The sequence below is a fragment of the Candoia aspera genome, chromosome 13 (assembly GCF_035149785.1).
Source record: "Candoia aspera isolate rCanAsp1 chromosome 13, rCanAsp1.hap2, whole genome shotgun sequence".
Taxonomy (NCBI): Eukaryota; Metazoa; Chordata; class Lepidosauria; order Squamata; family Boidae; genus Candoia; species Candoia aspera.
In genome coordinates, this window is record NC_086165.1 from 21,571,639 (window position 1) to 21,592,735 (window position 21,097).

The following is a 21,097-nucleotide window of genomic DNA, read 5'->3' on the forward strand; positions in this document are numbered from 1 at the left end:
TATTTTTGTTTTCATTTTTCACCCTCATTTTGAATTGATCTTAAGGATAATAGAATTGATAGTATGATTAAATTATTTGAGAAAAAAATTAAAGAATTATTGTAACAGTTGGATGTTAAAAATCATTCCAGCAAAACCCTGTTCTTGTCCTTGGACTAGTTGAGTGGTAATTGACAGTTCTTGCTGGACAAGGCAAGCTGTCTGTGGCCTCCACTCTTCTTGATGGATTGAGTGACAGTAAGAATCACATTTAGGAAGTTGGCAGATGCTTCTGGGGATGATGACTTTTCACTGTTGTTTGTTCTCGGGAAAGGAACCCCAGAAGACTATTTGTGGATAGCCATGATTAATCCATACCTTATGGGAGAAAAAACCTTGTACGTTAGATATGTGTTAAACAAAGGTGGAAGCCTAAACAGATAGGAATAAAGGGTGAAACACAAGTTTTAAGATACTAAAATTCAAGATGAATAATGTAATCCCCAGGGAAAAGCACCTATGGAAAAGTTATTTGAAATGTTCAAAAGATTTACAGTTATGTAGAAGACAAATTGTTTTTCGTCCTTCTGTGTTACTCAGTTCAGTGAATTAGTTAAGAACAAATCAGTTGGACAAGCAAATGCTTTGTTCTTCAGTTTAAAAGTATTATCTGAACTAATTATGTTTTGGCCTCCTGTGAGCTGCTTTTGCATTCAGCTAGTCAACAGCACCTGTCACAAGAGTATGGCATAAATTTAAGCGAGCTCCTCTTGAACAGGGTACAATTTGGCTGGCTATTAGCGGAGCAGGTATTAAATGCTACAATGCAATATTCAGTTTACTGTATGTCATTACATCTTTTTTTATGTGCGTTAAAAAGAAATTCTATAAATTGTTGGTTTTAAGGAGCAAGACAAAGAAGCCTCTGGCACAGAAACTTCAGGTAATCGGTTATTATCTTTTGCAGTGCATTTTTGACTTGCATGCATGAATCATCCAGAGCCATTTATTTTAACAATCTTCAGAACAAATGTTCTTGCCTATGATTTGAGTCTCATGGGTTCAGCTGAGATGGGTGAGAGAGACCTGGGGAACATGCAGCCCCTGGATAGGAAGATTTAATTAATTCTCCCAATCCTGTGATTTGAGCAAAGCTTGAAACCGTTTCTTATTTGGGGACTTTCCATAACAGGAAAATGGAGCATGTTGATTAATTTTGTGAGAGAGATTATAATCATTACTTGACTTTATGAGACGAGGTTTTCCGCAACTTAAATGATCAAACTGCGTAGATAATTGAAGGTTTAAAAAAAAAATCAAGAGTATCTTCTTTCTTTGATAAATGTGGCTTCTTTCAAGCTAAAATCTGACAGACAGATGTGAGGCAACTGAAAGTGCATGCAAGCATGTGCAAAACTATAATCTTTGTAGTGTTTTTCACTGCACAAAGTGCCTCATTCTCAAAGTTACTGCAGCTTTCAGCATGACATAGCTTGAACCTGAGCCTCCTGTGCAATGACTTCCAGGTGTTTGTCACTCCACAAAATTTGGCTTTCCTAATCCGGATGAGTGTGTATCTGGTTAGACTTTCCAAAATGCACAGCTGATCACTGGGACACAAAGCTTTGTGCAAACTGGAGTGAAAAATGGCCAGTTTTTCACATGTCCACTGCAGTCCCCCCTTTATAATTTTGGAGCAGCAACTTCATTTTCAGCTTCTTACCCTACAAATAGGATTTGTCCAGAAGGGGAAGGAGAATTTTTGCTCTCTCTTTCCAAGAGCTAGAAAATATAGATAATATGATTCTGAAGTTGTATTAATTTGAGCAGCACACAGTCCACTCAGCACTAGGGATGAATGTAAAGAGAATTAATAGAGCAATATGGCTGTCCTGACTAAGCAAAGACCATGCCGAGACGAGGAGAAAGTCTCTAGTGTTTTATTTACTGCTATTGTAGACAGAAAACCCTACCAAACTGAAGGAGCGTGGGAAAGCCCAGACAGATAAACCCCAAAACTCAAGGCGGGTCTGTTCAGGGTTTCTTTGAACGACAGCTCAGTCTCTTAAACTATGCATGCGTTTTCCCCCCTGGATAGGGGGCGCCTCCTGCTCACCATCCGTACTCATGACAATGGCAGTTAGAATCTTCTCTGCTTGCAGACAGAATGTGATAAAGGGTCTCTAGATAATTCTGTAAAAACAGTAATAAGATGAGACTATATAAAGGAGAATTGCATAATTTAGCTGTGTAAATTACAGAGCAACTAGTGAGAGACAATTTTAACCAGATTGGCTGAAATAAGCAATGAGCCACAAAGAAAAATGCTTCCCCTTATCTCCCGACAATCACAGCGTCAAATGTAAACTCTGTCCATAAGATTCTCAGCTGAGGCACAAAATAGTATGAGGGTTTGGGTTTAGTCACTATTACTATTATTTAGAGAAATAACATGTCTTACTAAGTTCACATTTATGAGAGACCTTTGTTAAGGTCCACTGGGGTGATCATTGTAGTTTTTATGCTTCTGCTCTGGTTCCCAAGCTGAATGTGAGCCAAGAGCGTGATGCAGTTGCAAAAAAAAAAAGCAAATGCAGGAAATAGAAATACAGTGTCAAGATCAAGAGACATCATTCCTCTTTATTCTCCCTTTGATCATTCCAGTCCTAATGCTAGAATTCTGTGCTCTCTTGCCCTCTCCACTATATTATGACTAACATTTCCAAAATCTGCCAAATGATACACGTGATTGGACAGATGCTTCCTATAAGCTACATACTACAGTATTCTGTTAATGGCTGTTGCAAGCCGTGAGACAAAACTGGAAAGTCCTGACATCCTTAAATGATCTGTCCCTTTGGTTTGATACAATGGTGAGCTATTAATGTTACCTGTGTAACCTTACTCTCTTTGCACCCTTGGCTTTTCTTGGGGGGGGGCATGTGTGTATGTATAGAATAACCCTTAGTTTATAGAATCTTAACCCCTGGAGAATCGTAGGAGTTTCCCGGGGGGCAGGAGGAATCGTAAAAGTCAAGGGGGTTTTGCAACCATGCAGTCAAACTCCCACTTCAAGGTAAGGTTTCAGTTGTGTGGTTACAGCCACCATCTTGACTTAACATCCCGGGACATAAATGATGAAGCTCAACCCTCTTTTGCAGCTGCTGCCATTTCATCTGCCACACACACTCTAGTCAATCCAAAAATGTGAGCGAACAAAAGATCTTAAAAGATGAGTCAATGGAGGGGCTAGAGCCATAAAACTGCTACCTTCAGTTAACCTATCTAGACAGCAGTAGCCAAATAAAGCAGCCAAAATGTAAGGAGGGGGGCAGAGAGAACAGTAAGACTTAGATTTAATAGACCTGGTAAAATCAAGCATTTCCCTTGGTGTGTTTTTAATGTTTTTACTCCTTTCATAAGCCACCCAGCGTTGCTTGGTGAGTGGGCAGCCTTAAAAATCAAAGCAACAAACAGATAATTCAATAAATAAATAAAATAGCTTTGAAAGACAATCTCAAGGTCTAGAATGCCTTCTATGGGAAGAGGTGACTTTCAAGTATTGAAGGATCTTAAATTTCTGCAGCATCCATAAACAGAAGAGATGCCAACAAGATGGCCAAGGGATAGCATGAAACATTGGTAGCGCTTCCTGCAGTTTGCAGATTTTCTACAAAGGAAGCCCAATATCCAGTAGACTGCAGGAATCCAAATGAGGGTAACCCAGAGAGAACAGGAGGAACACTCCCCTTGTCCAGGAGCAGGACAGCAGCTGCCCAAGACCAACGAAGCAGCATTCCCAGACTGCAATTCGAACTGCTTAGGGGGTCTGTAACCCACTCATCTAGTGCAGCGCCTCTTTTTTTCTGGATTAAACTTCTAGTTACTGACCCTACTCCAGATTAGAAGGTTCCTTGGAAATTCCCATGCTGGGCAGAGTGTTGGACTGGATGATTTCCAAGGTCCCAACCCTCCTATTCCTGTGATCAGGAAATTTTTCCCAACAGCAGGAACTGTTCAACGATAGAACAGCTGCCTCAGGAGGTAGTTGAACTCTTCTTCTCTGGAGGAATTTAAACAAAGGCTAAATGGCTACCTGTAGTGGTGGATTCCTACATTGGGCAGGAGGTTGAACTAGATGTTCTCCAAGGAAACTTATGCCTTAAAATGAATATTGGTTAGTCATAAAAGGTGCTACCAGGCCCTTTCTCATTTTGTCCCAAATGGGATTTTCTGACAGACAGAAGTCTGCTGAATTGAAGGAGACCCTGGAGACCTTATCAGCCTCTGGAGAGGCTTCCAAGAAAACTTTCCATTGGGTTCCAGGTAACTTAGAAAAATGGTTACATCTGAGCAAGCCAATTGAAGCAAAGTGACAACGTGGAACATTGGGGAGTAATTTTAATGGAATTATAATATGAAGGGGCACGGCCACATTCTTGATTTTTGTTTTTACTCTTGCTTTTTATTTATTTAATTTTAACTAGAAAATTGCCTACTAACTTGATGATTTGCTGAATTTTGGAAGTACAATCAGGCTGAAAGAGCTAGAATGAGGCAGTGGTTTAGGACTGGAGATGTGGTCACCTTTTCTGCCATATAACATAATCCTGTTTCTTGCATGGTGCCATCATGGTCTTGATTATTTGACTAGAAATATCATATATATGGTTCAAATCAGAACCATAGAAATCTGAACAAGCTGTTTATGACTGATTGTAAAGCTGACCTTTTTAAAAAAAAATGGTTCTAATTTCCTAGCATCAATGTAGAAAGTAAGGAGGATGACCTTGATGGAGAGAGGAAAGATCCTTTACCAAGGCAGCAAGGAGATAAACATTGCAGAAGCCCAGATGAAGGAGGAGGGTTTTGAAAGCATCTTAGCCAAGCACCCCCTTAATTCACATGATAGAGGGAGGAGGGGAAGCACATGCAGGCTTGCAAGATTCTGCTACTGTGGCCAATCTTAAGAAAAGTAGCTTTAGGCCTATGTGGTATCTGTTTCTTGGTCTGGTCTACCTTTTAGGGCTGACAACCATGAATCTGGATGACAACACAAAATGGCTCATGTGGGTAGCCAAGCAGTTTGAGAATATTGCTGGCCACAATAAAGAAATCAACTTGGAGCAATTCAAAACTGCACTCAAGGTGAAGGAGGCAAGTTACGTCTGATTGAGCTGAGTGGATGACAGTTATACTGTAACTCGGAATGACTACTGTTGCAAGCAAAAAGTACAGAGATGTTCTATTTTCTCCCTTCCTTGATAGAGTTGGGGAACTGATCCATGCATGTGATGTGCTACTTTAAGTCTAGAGACCTGACAAAGAAGAAGCAGAGGGGCAGAGAAAAAAGAGCAGAGATTTTAAAGATTATGTATTTGTTTGTTTGTTTAAATTTATATAGCCACCCATCTCATGGGACTCTGGGCAGCTCACAAGTATAACTCGTATAAATAAATTAAAACAATTAAAACAATGTAAAAGTGTGGGAAAGTGCCAACCTACAACTCAGGGACAATACAGCCATCTGGCAGACATTCCATTAATTTACTGTTGATCTCACCAGAAGGCCAATAAGCAACAGAGCAGGAAACTAATTGCCACTCAGAAAGTCAAGGGGAGTTGCTGGGATTGGGACAGGCTGGATAAGCCCCAGAAGTTATCCTGTTGCTGGATGGAGGGAGACTGAAACATGAGGGGGCGGGTTCATCTGATTTGGACCATCACCCAAGCATTTTTTGTGAGTCTCTGGTTTAATATATCAATGCTGTGAATGATACGCCTTCCTTTCTCATTTGTTTGTGCTCTCAGACTAGAGAGTTATAGTTGTTAATTTGTCTGGGCCTTACACCAGAAGCCTCAAGACTTCCCTCCACCACCACCACCACGGAAGTTTTATAATGTTGCATTTACCGTGGTCAGTAGGGAACATCACCACTGTAGTTTATATATTTCAGGGATTTGTTCACTTATTTTTAAATCAAGGCTGCTGGATCCTGAGGATCACCTGACTTCATAAACATTTCCTACCTCTCTCACAGTCTTTTTTTGCTGAGCGGTTCTTTGCTTTGTTTGATTCGGATGGAAGTGGCACCATCAGCCTGGATGAGCTCCTGAACACCCTGAAACTGCTGATATATGGGAGTGAAACAGACAAGCTCCGATTCCTCTTCCAGGTCTATGATGTGGATGGTAAAATTCCAAACTGGTGGAAATATATAAAATATAGGTTATTTGATAACCTATATTTTATCAAAATGAGATTTTGTTTTCCAGATCCTTGTTTTGCTGCCAACAATTGTGCCTCATAGAATAGGGTCCAGTGCTCCTAATTTTGCATCTGGAATAGTAGGACAGTTGTGTATTTTTTATGAATAGATCTACTGCCTTTGAGTGATAAAACATGTAAAGTTCAAGATGTTACTAGAAGTTACTTTTAAATTGACACAGAATTCCTTGCCAGCTTTAAAGGCAGAAAATTCCAATTATGACTCTCTGTATCTGAGACAGATCTTCAAAAATTGAACAAAATCTTGACCATACATAGATAGGCTGCTCATTTGCAAGATCCACAAGGTGTCATAATCCATTGGGAAAAGACAATGGATTGACTCTGAAACATGGGAGTAAAGAATATGTCCTAGTTTAATCTAGAGTCATCACTTGCGCCTGGATTGGCTTCTGTCTTTGGAGGAGTTTGTAGGACAAGATCCCATCAATGGGCCCAATTTCTCAGTGATTCCTTAAGGTGTATATAGGAAAAAAGGTAGGACTGTTTAAATAATTTTAAATGCCCCAGTTCTACAATTTCCATATGATTACATTCAGTCAGGGAATACCTGCAGCAATTGTGGGCTCTCTAACTCTCAGAGGAAGGACCTGCAGGAGTTGTCACTGTGCCTCTTCCAGGCTTTCAGTGCTCCAGGAAAATGGCTTCATGTCTTAGGTTGTATAGATGCAGACTTCTCACAATCCACCAAGTAAGCAGAGTCAGCTGACTTTGATTTCCTGGTGGCCACTTTTTGTCTGTTGAGCTCCTCCTCCTCTGCAAAATCTTAAATCTGGCCTGTCATGGTAACTTACACCAAGCCAAGTGATTCTTTTTCTTTGTAGGTGGTGGCTCCATTGAACCGGATGAATTACGCATGGTGTTAAAATCATGTCTGAAAGAGAGCTCTATATCTTTGTCTGAGAAGAAGCTAGATGACCTGACAATGGCTCTTTTTGAGTCAGCAGACTCTGACAACAGTGGATCAATAACCTTTGAGGAGCTCAGAGAGGAACTGGAACATTTTCCAGAAATCATGGAGAACTTAACAATAAGGTATTTTCAATACAACCAACAGCAGCCATTTCTGGTCAAAGACATTTCCGCTCTGGGTATCCATGTTCTGGTGGCTTTCCATTTCTACTGATATATCAGGAGCAGGAAAATGATTTGCAAACTTCAGCTGGTTCATTCATTTCCTTTTTGTTTCTAATACTTACATCTGAAACCCTAAATGGCTTCAGGTAAGTGAGAGAGCATCTGTTACTGTACATCAAAAGAGATCTTCTGCAGAGGTCCTGTTCTAGATGTTTTCCTTATCAGGCATTCTGCTTAAAAATAAAGAGAAGAGTCTTCCCACCCATTGTTCCCCTTTTGAATGCCTTCCAAACAGAGCCATCTGTTACCTCTTTTACAATATTCTTTCATGGTAGGGAAACATGTTTTTTGTCCAATCAGGCATTTTGAATAGTTTTTAAATTTTATCTGTGTTTGTTATTAATTGTATTATGATACTAAAAGTCTGCTCCCAACCTGGATATCAGCTCTCTAAAATTTATGATGGCTTTTTAAAGTATTTTGGTCTTCCTAGCTATTTGTGGCTTGACCCAGTATTTTTAATTAGTTGTGTAGGTTTTTCCAGTTTCTGGGAGGGAAAGCATTTCAGAATGAACTCTCAAGGCAGAAGGGAAAGCAGAATTTAAGTATTCAAAAGGGAGGAGTGGCTTCAATATTTTTTTTCAAACTTTTAAAATCCACCAGCTTGGATATAAGTACAGTAGCACAACCCTGGCACCTTAGAAAAACATGGTTATCTTGGCAAGGCCCATTTCTGTTTGTCCAAAGTTGCTCCTAATTAAAAGCTTTAAATAATCTTTTAAAAAGGAAACCCACAAATTGTTCTATTAAGTGGATCCACAGCTGGACATTCTGAGTTAAAGTCTGAGCCAGGCAGGTTAGAAAGATCCACCTAGAATCCAGATAAATGAATTATCCTCTCTGGCTCCTGCTTGGATATGAAGCTAGTTTGAAGAGGATCCAGAGAATCTCCATCATACAGGAAACTCTCCAGCTGAGATACTCCACTCAGTGAATGTCTCTCTGCCTGTGCAGTCCCAAGCATCCGTTATAGAAAGCAAATCCCACTGAACGTTTAGAGAAAAGAACAGGTGGACAGGGGTTGCCAGGTCCGTACAACACACTAGGTTGGTCTAAAAGGTGGTTGGGTAGTTTGTAGTTCAGGGCATTGCAGGAACCCAGCCATTCTCTGAACAAGCTGGATAACCACACCACCATGTTGAGTTACTGTATATTTTGATTTGTTCTCTATATTCCAGACAGCAGGACGTGGAAGAACTGATTTAAGATACAGGAAAGCAGGTTCTGATTGAATTAAAAAACAAACACTTCTTCATAGTGAGAGCAGTTTGACAGTGGAACCAACTACCCAGAGAAATGGAAGGACTCTCTTTTAAGGAGAAGATGCCTTTCAGGAGAAGCTAGACAACCACATGCCCAGGATGAACTTGAATTTGGATTCCTGCACAGAGCAGGAAGCTGGGCTTGATGGCCTCAAGAGTCCCTTCCAAATCTAGGATTCTGTGTGAACAAAAGAGTTATGATCTGTTACCCCTGGTTTAGGGATTGATGTGTTGTATGAACCTGGCTACAGAGTGAAAATGAATGCGGATGAAGGTCAGGTGGGTGTGATGGAGAAAAAAAGCAGAGGAGGTCAGTATTCAGGTGTTCTTGGATAAGCTGCCACTGCAGGTTCTTGAATACTTTTATTAATGTGTCATCATCTCCCTGGTCAGCCATGTCTCCCACTTTGATAGGCCATTTTTATTAGCAGATTTAGTAGCTTTTTCTTCTCTGACCCTTCCTTCGATGTTCTTACTGGCATCCCAGATATGGAAGGATTTCTGCTCTTGCCTTCTAGGCTAAGGCCCAGATTGGCCTATCAAAGTGGGAAAGAAGCTTGAAGAGAAGCAACTCTGCCCTTTTTCATCAGCTGCCTTTGAAGCAGCTGCTGTTGGCCTTCTCTTGAGGATGTTCCACATTCCTTTGTTGCCTTTCATCTCCCTGTAACTGGTATCTTGAGCTTAGAGCTGCCTCTACTCCTCTGAGTTGTCACTGCAGCAGAAAAGTATTGTGCCCTACAAGACAGAGAAACAGAACAGCAGCTTGCAGCACCTTGAAGATTAGCATGGAGATTGTAGTGAGTTTTTGTTGGTAGGAACCCATTTCTCTGGATGCATTGTGCTATGGGCCCATACAAGTGTCTGCCGTAGTTAATAGAGATCTAAGAAAAAGCATTCTCCCCCTTCAGATTTTTTGAATTTTTGTATGTTGGCAATTCAATGCTATTAGAATTTGAGAGGGGTCATAGTGAGATGAAAGGGGATCTGATTGAATAAATAGTACCAGGGTTTGATGTTTGTTTCATCAGTCAAATGGGCTAGAAGTCTATATCTGTTCGACAGGAGAGTCGGTTTCCATATGTCTATTCCTTTGGTAACAGATTGATCTGTTTGCTTGTGACAATGTGAGAATTGCCTCCTGTCATTACAGTGAAGTTTTCACTGTCCAGACCCTAGAGATATACTGTAATTATGTCCTACTCAGAAGAATTTCTGAAGATCTCTGCAAAAAAAATCACTGACAGCTACTATCAGGCTTCGGCCAGACTACTGCTTGAATTCAATGGCTAGCAAGCAGAAATCAAAAGCACAACTCTTTGTTAAACAAATTTTATTGCAGATGTTAGAAAAGCCAGAATTAGAGCAGAAATCCAGCAACTGCCAATTATAAACTCAAAGCCTTGTATATAGTATTCTTGAGGTTCAAGTCTTATTGTGAACCCCAATAATCTGAAGGCCAGTCACTTCTCAGCAGAAAGAGCAACTGATATCTAATGCCTTGTTACTGCAAGTGGACTTGCCTGGTCTCAAGCTGTTTGCATCTGGTCCCAGTCTTATGCTCTGCGCTGCCTCCTCTTTCTTCTCCTCCCGGACTCTAAAGCTTCTAGGAGTTTCAGCCTGGGACCCTCTCCTGCTTCCATCTCTATCAAGGCTGCTTTGCTTCTTCTATTTTAGCAAAGAAGTACGGCTGTCTTGTAACTTCCACAACAGATGAGTAGTCAGGAAAATGAAACTGCTTCTGAAAAGGAATCAGAATTTCCTTTTGCCATTTTGACTTTGATGAGCTAATTTCAAACGCTGTCTGCAGTTTAGACCTCTGCTAAGAACAATTTATTTTTTAATTCATTCAATCATGTCCAATTCCTGGAGGCTGCCTGGACAAGTCCCTGCAGTTTTCTTGGCAAGGTTTTTCAGAAGTGGGTTGCCGTTGCCTCCTTCCTGGGCCCAAGGTCGCCCAGCTGGCTTCGTGCCCAAGGCAGGACTAAAACTCCCGGTCTCCCGGTTTCTAGCGTGGTGCCTTCACCATGACGCCAGACTGGCACTCTAAGAAAAATACTATTCTCCCTTTATTTATTCAACCCATATGCTGAATTGGAAGAAGATGAGCATGGATTTAAAATTGGAGGAAGAAACATCAGTACCTGCACTAGGCTGATGGCACTACTCAGATAGCCAAAAATACAAAGGATCTGCAAGCTCTAATAATAAAAATCAAGGAGCACAGTGAAAATATGGAACTAAAGAAGACCAAACTAATGACAAGAGGTACAACAGCCAGCCTTAGAACAGACAGTGAACATAGTGAAGTGGTGGAGAGCTTCTGCCTTTTACGATCAAATGTTGGTGGTAAAGGAACCAGCAGTCAAGAAATACAGTATGCCACCGACAAGCACTTGGCAGAACAGCCATGAAAGCCTTGGAAAAGATATTCAGATGCTGTGATGCATCTATAACTACAAAGAACAGAATGTACAGGCAGTGGTATTCCCTATGGAGTCAAAAGTTTGAAGAAGCAGGATAGGAAGTGTACTGAGGCTTTTGAACTGTTGGAAAAGACTCCTGAGAATACTGTGGACAGCTAAGAAAACAGGTAGATCATCAAGCAAATCAATCCAGAGTTTTCACTCGAGGCAGGAATGACCAGAGTCAAATTATTCTACTTCGGACACATTATGCGAAGACCTAGCAGCTCTCTGAAGAAGCCTTTAAGGTGGAAGGAAAGAGAAGAAGAGGATGACCAGCAGCAAGGGGGAGGGACTCAGTTACAGTGGCAATGGGTGTGCTGTTGGAAGACCCGAAGGACTAAATTAGGGGTGAATCATCATGCAGAAAATCTATCTTTGTGGTCACTAACAGTCAACACTGACTTGATGGCACATAACCAATCAATCAATGAATCAACCAGAACAATGAGGAGAGAAAATGAGGGTAAGAAAGAGAGGAAAAAAAGGGAGGGACAGAAAGAGAGGCCGGTTGGCCTGGCCATACACACCGCTGATCTGAGAACTCTTACAGGATTTCCCCAGGGAGGGAGCCCCCAAGAGGAGGGCTGCATCTCAGCTGGAGCTCAAATAGCAACAGGTACTCACAAGCTGCTAATGCTGCTGCTGCTATGTACTCAGGACCCTTTTTTCCCCCCTCCAGTAAAATCCATTTAGGTAAAGGTAAAGGTTTCCCTTGACGTAAAGTCCAGTCGAGTCCGACTCTAGGGGGCGGTGCTCATCTCCGTTTCTAAGCCTTGGAGCCGGCTTTGTCATAGACACTTCCGGGTCATGTGGCCAGCATGACTCACGGAACGCCGTTACCTTCCCGCCGAAGCGGTACCTATTGATCTACTCACATTTGCATGTTTTCGAACTGCTAGGTGAGCAGGAGCTGGGACGAGCAACGGGAGCTCACCCCACCATGCGGTTTCGAACCGCCAACCTTCTGATCGGCAGCTCAGCGGTTTAACCCGCAGTGCCACCGCGTCCCAAAATCCATTTAGCACAGTTTTAATAATAATAATTAGCCTGAATTACTGGTTAATGATAGAGGTGGAGGATGCTCACTAACACTGAATATGAATTATCCCTTGAATCTGAATTGGCTCAGCCTCAGTTTCTTTGTTTCTTTTTCCATGGCAGAACATGGCATTCCTTTCATAGTTTTTCTCTCTTCATTTTTGTAGAGAAGTTTTAATCATACCCCCCGCCAAAATATCTCCAACAACAAAAAAAACAAAAGGAAAGGGGGGGAAAGTATGAGAGAAAATCACTAAAGTTGGCTAAAAATAATAGACAGTTTACTTGGTATTTTAAATAAATAACCCACCATCACCATAAAGATGAAAACTGACTTTGGAGCAAGGTTAGAAACTGTTTAGGAAGCCGGAACACCTTACCCGTTGTTATTAGGAGGCAGGAAACTGGTAAACCTACAAAAAGGGATTTTTAATTGTCTGGAGTAGGTAAGCTGGTCCTGCACTTGCATTTAATTATGTAAAAGTTATCAAACAGGAGGAGAAATGTAATGATGGCATACTAGCAAGATAATTTGAATTCTCAGTGAGGTATTGGTTCCAGGAAATGGGGCAAGTGCAGAAGGATCCTTTTTTGTTTGTTTCATCGGAACAATTTTGAGGGGCAGCATTAGTCTTTTCTAGCAAAGACACAAGAAGTCATGTGGCATGTTAAAGACTAACAAATAATTATGCCATCAAGTTTTCTGGATCTCAGCCTACCTCATTAGGACTGTGCTCTCCGTATCTGACAAAATGGGCTGAGATGCATAAACTTTTACATGGTAATGCACTTGTTTCCCTACAGAATTCCCCAGTGTTTAGACCAAGATTTGTGGTTGGAGATGGATAAGTCCTATATTTCTCCAGCTCTAATATCATTGTCTTTCTTCCTATCAGAAAATATTTGTTAAGAAGGGAAAGGGAAGCTGCACATTTCCCCTTTCCACTGAACTAGCTTTTGGAAGCCTATTGCCCCCAACCCAGAATAATACTGAGCCCTCAGAACGAAGAGCCCTTAATAGGCCTGTTGTCCATGAATTTATCTAACCCAAAGTCATCCATCTGCTGCCACAACTTACAGTAACAAATTCCTCAGGTCGATTACGAGCTGTGTGAAGAAGTGCTCCTTTGGTCTGCTCTAAATCTCCTTCCAATCAGCTTGGACACTTTGGTCCAAGTGTACTAGGGAAAACTGGCCTATGCCCAGCAGCCTAGCCTCGGTAGTTCAAGGGAAGCCAAGCTGGTTCTTCTATGACATCTGGCAGGCATTTGCTGCTTCACACATCTCTCTCTCATTCAGTTGGAGGATCCTGCAGCCTGCAATTCTTTGTCTCCAGGTGTGACTCAAATACTCAACTGAACCAACACGTGGTTCTGTGTAACCAGAAAGGTGAACTGGGCCTCAGCTCATCCAGAGCCTTTTTTCTCTGAAACATCCACAACGAGATCCTCTGCTTTCTATTTGAACTTATAAGTACAATTCATAATACATGAAGTGATGCGATTTTGCTGTGCGGTTTCTCAAGTATTTTGCTCCTGTTTTCAACCAGATCAGGTTGTTTGGGAGAAACTCATTGCCATTTTCTCTTGGTCATTGTTTTTAAATTCACTTTATTGTGGAGGCAGTGGATGGTGAGAGTACTGGCATTATTTTCTGGAGTGCACTTTGGCATCGTTCTGAAGTTCCCCAACTGCTTGATCTGAGAAAGATCCCCCAAGAGGAGCCTCAGAACTCAGGGAGGCTGCAGGTGGCTACAAGGAGGAGTCTGCCATGAAGAAGAATGGCCTTCTCATGCACACCTTAATGATCTTGTTACTCAGAAGTGCATAAGAACACCACTATCCACCTAGGAGAGTTTCTCCAAAATTCTCCTTTGAAAGAAAATTTAGAGCAAATTTCCCACCCTTGGATTGAACTGAGAGGAGAGTTTCTTTGCCCAGTTCAAACCTAGGAACAAGGGCTCAGAAGATCTTTAAAGGGGCACTTTTCTTTGAAGCAGCTTTGGCTGAACTGCCCTGGACTTCAAGCTGGACCCTGAACTAAAATGGCACTTCCTTCAAAATGAGGGGTGGGGGCCAATGTGCCCCTTCAGCCTAGATGCTGAAAGAGGTTTCTGCCCAGGACTAAGGCTTGCTTCTGGCAAAACAAAGGAGCCAGCCAGAGAGTCAGCCTTCCTTGATTTGGTGCAATGAGGCACAGCAGGTCAAAGTACCACCTTGAACTGGATCCTTGTATTGTTTGGAGGATAGTGATACCTTGAAATGGAACAAGACCCTCCACAAAAGCCTCTTGCTAATAGCACCTATAGAACAATAACTGAAAATAATGTATGGGCAAAGGAATATTTCCCCTACTCACCCACTCTTTTTCAACTCACAAGACCATCTGTCCTAGGAGAAAACTTTTCTCACCCTAGAATGGCAGTCACTCATTTGGTGCGGTTGAAGGAAACACAGTAAAGCCCATTATGATGGGCTCAGGAATGCTCTTGAACCTCACTCTCCAGAGCCTGGGAAAAAGTCAGCACAACCATGGTGGAAGGGACTGATGCGTGACATTTTTGCAGCCAAGATCAGGATGAGCAACCTGGAAGTCCAAAGGCAGCATTTCACTTGGTTAAGTAATTCAGTTCATTTTCTGGGTTAGCCATGTTGGCACTGTTCATACAACATGCTAACAACCACAACCATACATCTATGTGTGATTACAGCCACTAAGAACATTAATCAACCAGATTAAGTGTGCCAGGAAAACATGGTCTTTTGTACTCAGTTGTAAAAAGGTCTGTGCATGCACGGCTCAAAAGCAGCCTGACAACTAGTAAGCCTTTAGGAATGGCTGCCTGCTCCGCACTAGGGAGAAGGACTGCCTTCTGACTTACTTGGGTTGAGTCTTCCTGTATCTCCCTCAATGCTGAAAAGCCCTGAATGCCTCACCAGCTCCTCTCTCCTTTCTCTCTCAGTGCTGCAAGTTGGCTAAAGCCTCCCACAGCTCCACGGAAGAGTCACGCCCCACACCACTTGAGCCTTGTATATTGGCACAACAACATGAACAAGCTTCTTCTCCTGGGTAGCTATGCATGTGTGAACGTGGTCCTCTTCATCTTGGCAGCCCTAAAGCAGGCTGGCTCTGGCATCTGGACTGCGGTGGCCAAAGGCTGTGGGCAATGCCTGAACTTCAACTGCGCATTCATATTGGTGAGGAATAGGGCTGCATCCCACATTCCAACCTGTCAAGGGCATTCATGACCAGGGATAATTGGAGCAGGGGTTCAGGAGGAAAACAATATTGTAACAGTTGTTCACTAGGAAATGAACGCTTTGTTTTAAATTATGATATTTGAATAGCACATTTCTGCTAAGAAGCCACCACAGCATTGTACAGATTACTTTTTTACAAATGATGAAAGTTTACTGACTCCTACAGATGGAAACATCTCTAATTGAGCAGTCACTGCTGAACGGTTCTGGGGCAGGCCAGGTATGGGGCTGTGGACAATTTGGAACTTTGAAAGCATGTGGGCATTCTTACAAAATGCCTTCTGTGCAGAGTCACAGAGATGTTGAACTAATGTGTGCAATTGGCCAGAAATTACTCATTTCCCACCTCCTTTACCTGCCTTCCTCAGGGTGGTCATCAGTACCGCTGCTTCACTTGGGATTCTGGCAGAGGTGGCAAGCAGGCATTCTTCCTAAGAAAGCCCTGGTCCCTCAATTTCTGTTTTCCAGAAATGGGTATATTTTGCCCAGGGACCTTCTTTGAAATGCAGATGATGCCAGAGGCTGGTGCTTTAATTATCCCCCGGGGCTGACAGACTGCCAGTGGCTATACTGTTGCCCACATGGCCTATCCTTGGCATAATAGTCCAAAATGTTGCATTGACACTAATGCGTGTCAGGATGCATTTCCAGTCAAATCCAGTGCCATAAGCTCCCATCCACAGTGGGAAGCAATGAGGGCAGACACCATGAATCCACCTTCCTCCTTTTCCCACCTTCTGGGGCAAAGCCAGATGCAAATCCTGCAAAGTCAGAATTGACTTTAATAAATCCTCCATTCATTTCTATGTCACCTTTCTGAGTCAGAAAGCATCTTGCAGAGACGGATGGCCAGTTATGGAGCAGTCCAGGGCAAAGCACTTTCCAAAGCATAAGAGCAGGAGCATCCATCTATGGGAGTGGGTGGACTTTGTACTGAAACGATCCTAGTGGGCAATTAAAAGCAGTTTTCCACTCATCCCCAGCTCTTATGCGAATGTGGAAATAGGCTTCGCGAAGATCGAGCTTGGAGAAAATCTTGCCCTTTGACAAATGAGCTAACATGTCCTTCATGAGAGGGAGAGGGTACTTGTTGACAATAGAGACAGAATTTAACCCACGATAGTCCGTACAGAGTCGAAGCGTGCCATCTTTCTTTTCCCGGAATAACACAGGAGCCCCAACTGGGGAATTAGCAGGTTCAATAAATCCCCTGGACAGATTTTTGTCAATGAAGTCCCGTAATGCCTCAAGCTCCTTCTGAGTCATTGGATAAATTTTTGGCTTGGGCAATTGAGCATTGGGGACCAACTCTATTGCACAATCAGTTTTCCAGTGAGAGGGTAGCTGATCTGCTTCCATCTCCCCAAATACGTCTGCAAAGTCTTGGTATTGGTCAGGCAAGCCTTCTAAATCTGCCAAGTTAGGGTGCGGCGTGGCGATCGCAGCCCTTCCAACCCCCGCATGTGCAACTATCTCTGCTGTAGGAGCTTGGTAAAATCCATCTTTAAAAGTCACAGTTCTGTGCTCCCAGTTTATATAGGGGCTTCGATAGGTCAACCAGGGGATCCCCAGGATTACCAAGGGGTTGCCGACAGGTGCCACCACAAATTTCAAAGTCTCACGGTGGCTGCCCATTTGCATTGCCACAGTTCCAGTGAAATGGGTTGCAGCCCCCCCCCCCCACTGTTGAACCATCCAACTGTGTGAAGATCAAAGGCTGCTGGAGGGGGGAGCTAGGCAGGTCCAAAGCAGCAACCAGATCAGGGTGAATTAGACACCTGGAACACCCAGAGTCCACTAAAGCCCATACCTCTGTGGTTTTTGTGCCTCCGTAGCACCGATCTCTCTCCTCATCCCAAGCTCTATAGCTTGGCTGAGCAGCAGTCGTAGCACTTCGGGGTCCCCTCATGGTGGTGGGTGGTTTTTCAGATTTTCTAGTTTGCATGAAGGTATGCTGAGCATGCTCAGCCTTGCCTGCCAGACAGATCCAGTGGTACAATGACTCGGGGTTGTCTCTACACAACACCCAATGTAGGATGTCCCGGTTGAGTCCCTCTTTAAACCGTTCTATTAGGGTTGACTGAGACCAGTCAGGGATTTTCCCAGCTACAGCCTTAAACTCTAGGGCATAATCAGCTACGGACATTTGGCCCTGGGTAAGATCCTTCAGCGCCTTCTTAGTTCTTGCCTTGGCCAGAGGATCCTAAAATGTAGCTTTAACGCCCACATGAAATCATCGAAATAATCAAGTGCAGGGGAGTCAGCATCAGTTAATTGAACATACCAGTCAGCCGCTCGACCCTTCAACTTGGTGGCAATGGCAGTTATCTTAGCCTCTTCGGAAGGGAAGTATGCTCCAAACTGCCTCATGTAACTTTTAGCATTAGTTAAAAAAAAAAGATAACTTTGTTGGATCCCCATCAAACTTGACAGAAAAGTCTCTCACCCCCACTCCGGTTGGAGCAGAATCGGCAGCTGCTTGAGTGGTTGGGCCCCAGGTTATAGTAGCTTTCCCTCTTCAGGGTAGGGACACTGGTGATCGAGCCCTGCGGGGTGGGGATTCATCCCCGAGCCGTCTCCAGCCCCGCTCCGCTGGTGGTCCAGATGGGAGGATGGGGGATGGTTGCGGGAAGCTGGGATCTCCTCCGCGCCTCCCCTGCCCCTCCAATGACAGACAGGTTTCTTAGCATGTACTCTATCGATTCTATTTTGGCCTCCATCACTCTTAGCCTTTCAGGGGTTTGAGAGTCCTCCCTCCCTCGCGTGTTCGGCTTTCTCTCTGTTGACACCGTAGTAGATTCTTTGTCTGGGGTTAGCGGGAACCGATGCTTCCAGGATGCCCCCGACATCCCTGGCTGGGGTTCCTCTACTTCATCCAAGGTGATCAACTCTGTGAGCAATTCGCTGGGGGCCGGTTGCTCTGGCTCTTCCCCGTCGTTAGATTCCTCCACATCAGAATTGGAACTCGATCCATCCCGGGAGTCTGAAGGTTCTGGGGTGAGGTTCAGTTCTCCGCTCTTGACCGTCGACTTGGGCATCAAGCTAGCCGTCTCCTCAAGTCCCCTGGTCGTGAGCTTGGACTCAGCCATCGTTAACTATTTTCCCTCGCAAGAAACTGATCTTGGTAGGAGTTAACAATACAACTTTGGGGATTCTCAACTTTCTGTAATGGTTGCCTATTCTAAAACACTATCAGACTCATGAACAGGAATTCAAAGACAACGGATTTATTAAAGAATAGTATGCAGGATCACAGAGAAAGCTAAAAATGATGAAAGCGCGCCAAATTCAAACTAAAAACCCTTGGTGCAAATGAAATCCCTCCCCCCATAGAATCTTCTCAAGTTCACAATCCCAGGTGCTCCTAACAGCTTCTGATGGTCTGCGGGAAAAGGCCTTGAACAGATAACATAACCCAAACACATTCCATTGTAATGAATTCAGATACAGAGCTTGGTACAAGGTTTCACAGCAGCTCCCTCCCAAACAGAAACGCGCGTCAGCGCCATGGCATGTGAAACATTACGATGTATAAACTACATTGAATCAGTGAACATGACAGAAAGCCTGGCAGAGTTTCCCTCTTCCCATTCTTAGATCAAGGAGAATCAAGGTGGGACCATCTAGAGTTTCTTTCTCACCTCCCCCTCTCTTTCTCTAAGCCAATGTTTTCATAGCCATAATGCATTCCTCCTTCATGGTTATTTCCGCTACAATATCTGAGTTGATGAATTTGTGGTTCTCCCCATAAAATTATCAATTCAGTTCTTTTCTCCCTCTCCACCCCCCATCCCCAGGTGCTGATGTTACGCCGATCTCTGACCTGGCTGCGGGCCACCTGGGTAGCCAGAGTTTTACCTCTTGACCAGAATGTCATCCTGCATCAGCTGATGGGCTACATGGTGGGTGCTCTAACTGCAGTTCACATGGGAGCTCACATCATCAATTTTGGTAAGTGCTGCTCAGATTTTCTGTATTGTGTTGATATTTTTTCTGTTATTTAATTGCTTTAATTGCTATCCCAGAGCAGCTTATAAAACGGATTACACATTTAATTTAAATGTTAATTTAATTTAAAATGTAAATCAAAAAACATATATCCCAAAATTGAAAGCCAGAGATTTCTAAAAACAACATAAACTTTTAGCAAGCTCAAATTGTAACTGAAATTTCAGGAAAACAAGGGGCTCTCCCAGACTAGAGATTGATAGCATGGTGCCATCACAAAGAAGTTCCTGCCTCACTTAAGATGTCATCTCTCCTCTTAATAATATGTTCATCCAGTAACCAGCAAACCTTTTAAGCACCTGGAGCATGAAGGGTTATAATAGTATAAATTAAATTATAGCATAAATTATAATAAATTCAGCATTCTGAATTTGGGGCCAAAAATAGACTGGGAGCCAGCATACCTGAACAACCTAGTATGTGCTTTTTAGACTACTAATTGTAGTTTGTGAACACTTTTCAAAGGCAGACCTTTGCACTCGATCAGTAGAACCTAGATAACAATGGCTGAGCTCTCTTTTCAAATTGTAATTGTTTGTATGCTTAATTAATCTCTCTTCAGATAGGTTCTTAGTAATATACCCGGTACTATAGCTGGAAAGCTTTCTGGCTACAGAAACATCAAAGAGCTTCACCCAATAATGGTCACTTACTTTAAAATCAAAGCTAAGTGTTTACAGGTTGAATTATCTTAAAAATAAGCTAGATTTTGTCTCCTCTGCCAATAATTGAATGCCATTTTTTTAAAGTTTCAAAATGCATTTAGAAACTTTTAATCTTGTAATTCACCCAGAGAACTTTGGTTTACTGGGTGAGTAACAAGAACCAGTGCTACTACTACCACAATAAAATAATAGTAATAGTACATGGTGCCCACACCGTTTGTTGTTGAACAGGCAAACTTTGCTTACTCACTGATTATGGTCTATTTATCAAGCGCTCAGCAGGAGTTTCTAGGTGTGGATGGTGAAAAAGGGGTGAGCCTTCAATGTGCCTAGCAGCCTTCAGGTGTGACCACCTTGACTTTTTTTACCCCCTCTGCAGATGTTGCTGGTGATGAGACATTGTGGATCTCTTGTGTTTTTTCTAAAAATCAGGAGGAGCCTAGCAGCATGTTTTCAGACTAGTAAATATTATTACAAAAGCTTTTGTGAGTGATACAAAAGCTTATATACTGTGGCTTATGCCATTGATCATGAAAGTGTCTGCCGTTTAATAAAATTTAGTTGGAAAAGATACTACCACACTGCTGATTTGGGGCTACAGTAGCCTAACATGGCTCTCCACCTACTGTGCTTTTTCTCTGGTGTTTCAAGCTTTTCTCAGACTATAGAAAATGGGGCATAAAATAACAAAATATTGGTAGAGATATGGTAGTGTTGGCAGTGATATATATTTTTAAAGGGGATATCATCCTGACATGTGAGGTTTCCTCCTGGGCAGCTGAGCAGGTCAACAATCACCTCTTTCTGCATGATTTTGGCCTTTATTATGCACTTTGCCAGGCACATAATTTTTATCAGTGGGTTTTATGCTGTTTTGGTACTGAGCTTTAGTTAAAGATCTAAAATACCACTTTTCAAAAATTGAAATATTGGCTTAATAGCTCTTAATGAAAAACTGTTTAAATGCAAATTATAATACTGCATGTTTTAAAAA

The 21,097-nt window shown here is 42.6% G+C and overlaps 1 protein-coding gene across 1 annotated transcript in view; it reads left to right on the forward strand.

Moving 5' to 3' along the window:
• Positions 1-4,187: 4,187 nt before the first annotated feature.
• Positions 4,188-21,097, forward strand: part of NOX5 (NADPH oxidase 5) — a 68,875-nt gene continuing 51,965 nt past the window's right edge. Inside the window, exons 1-6 of the mRNA XM_063313997.1 lie at positions 4,188-4,305; positions 5,006-5,136; positions 6,021-6,171; positions 7,093-7,303; positions 15,133-15,367; positions 19,228-19,381. Coding sequence (XP_063170067.1) covers positions 4,203-4,305; positions 5,006-5,136; positions 6,021-6,171; positions 7,093-7,303; positions 15,133-15,367; positions 19,228-19,381 — 985 coding nt within the window. The 5' untranslated portion in view covers positions 4,188-4,202. The remainder of the gene's footprint in view (positions 4,306-5,005; positions 5,137-6,020; positions 6,172-7,092; positions 7,304-15,132; positions 15,368-19,227; positions 19,382-21,097) is intronic.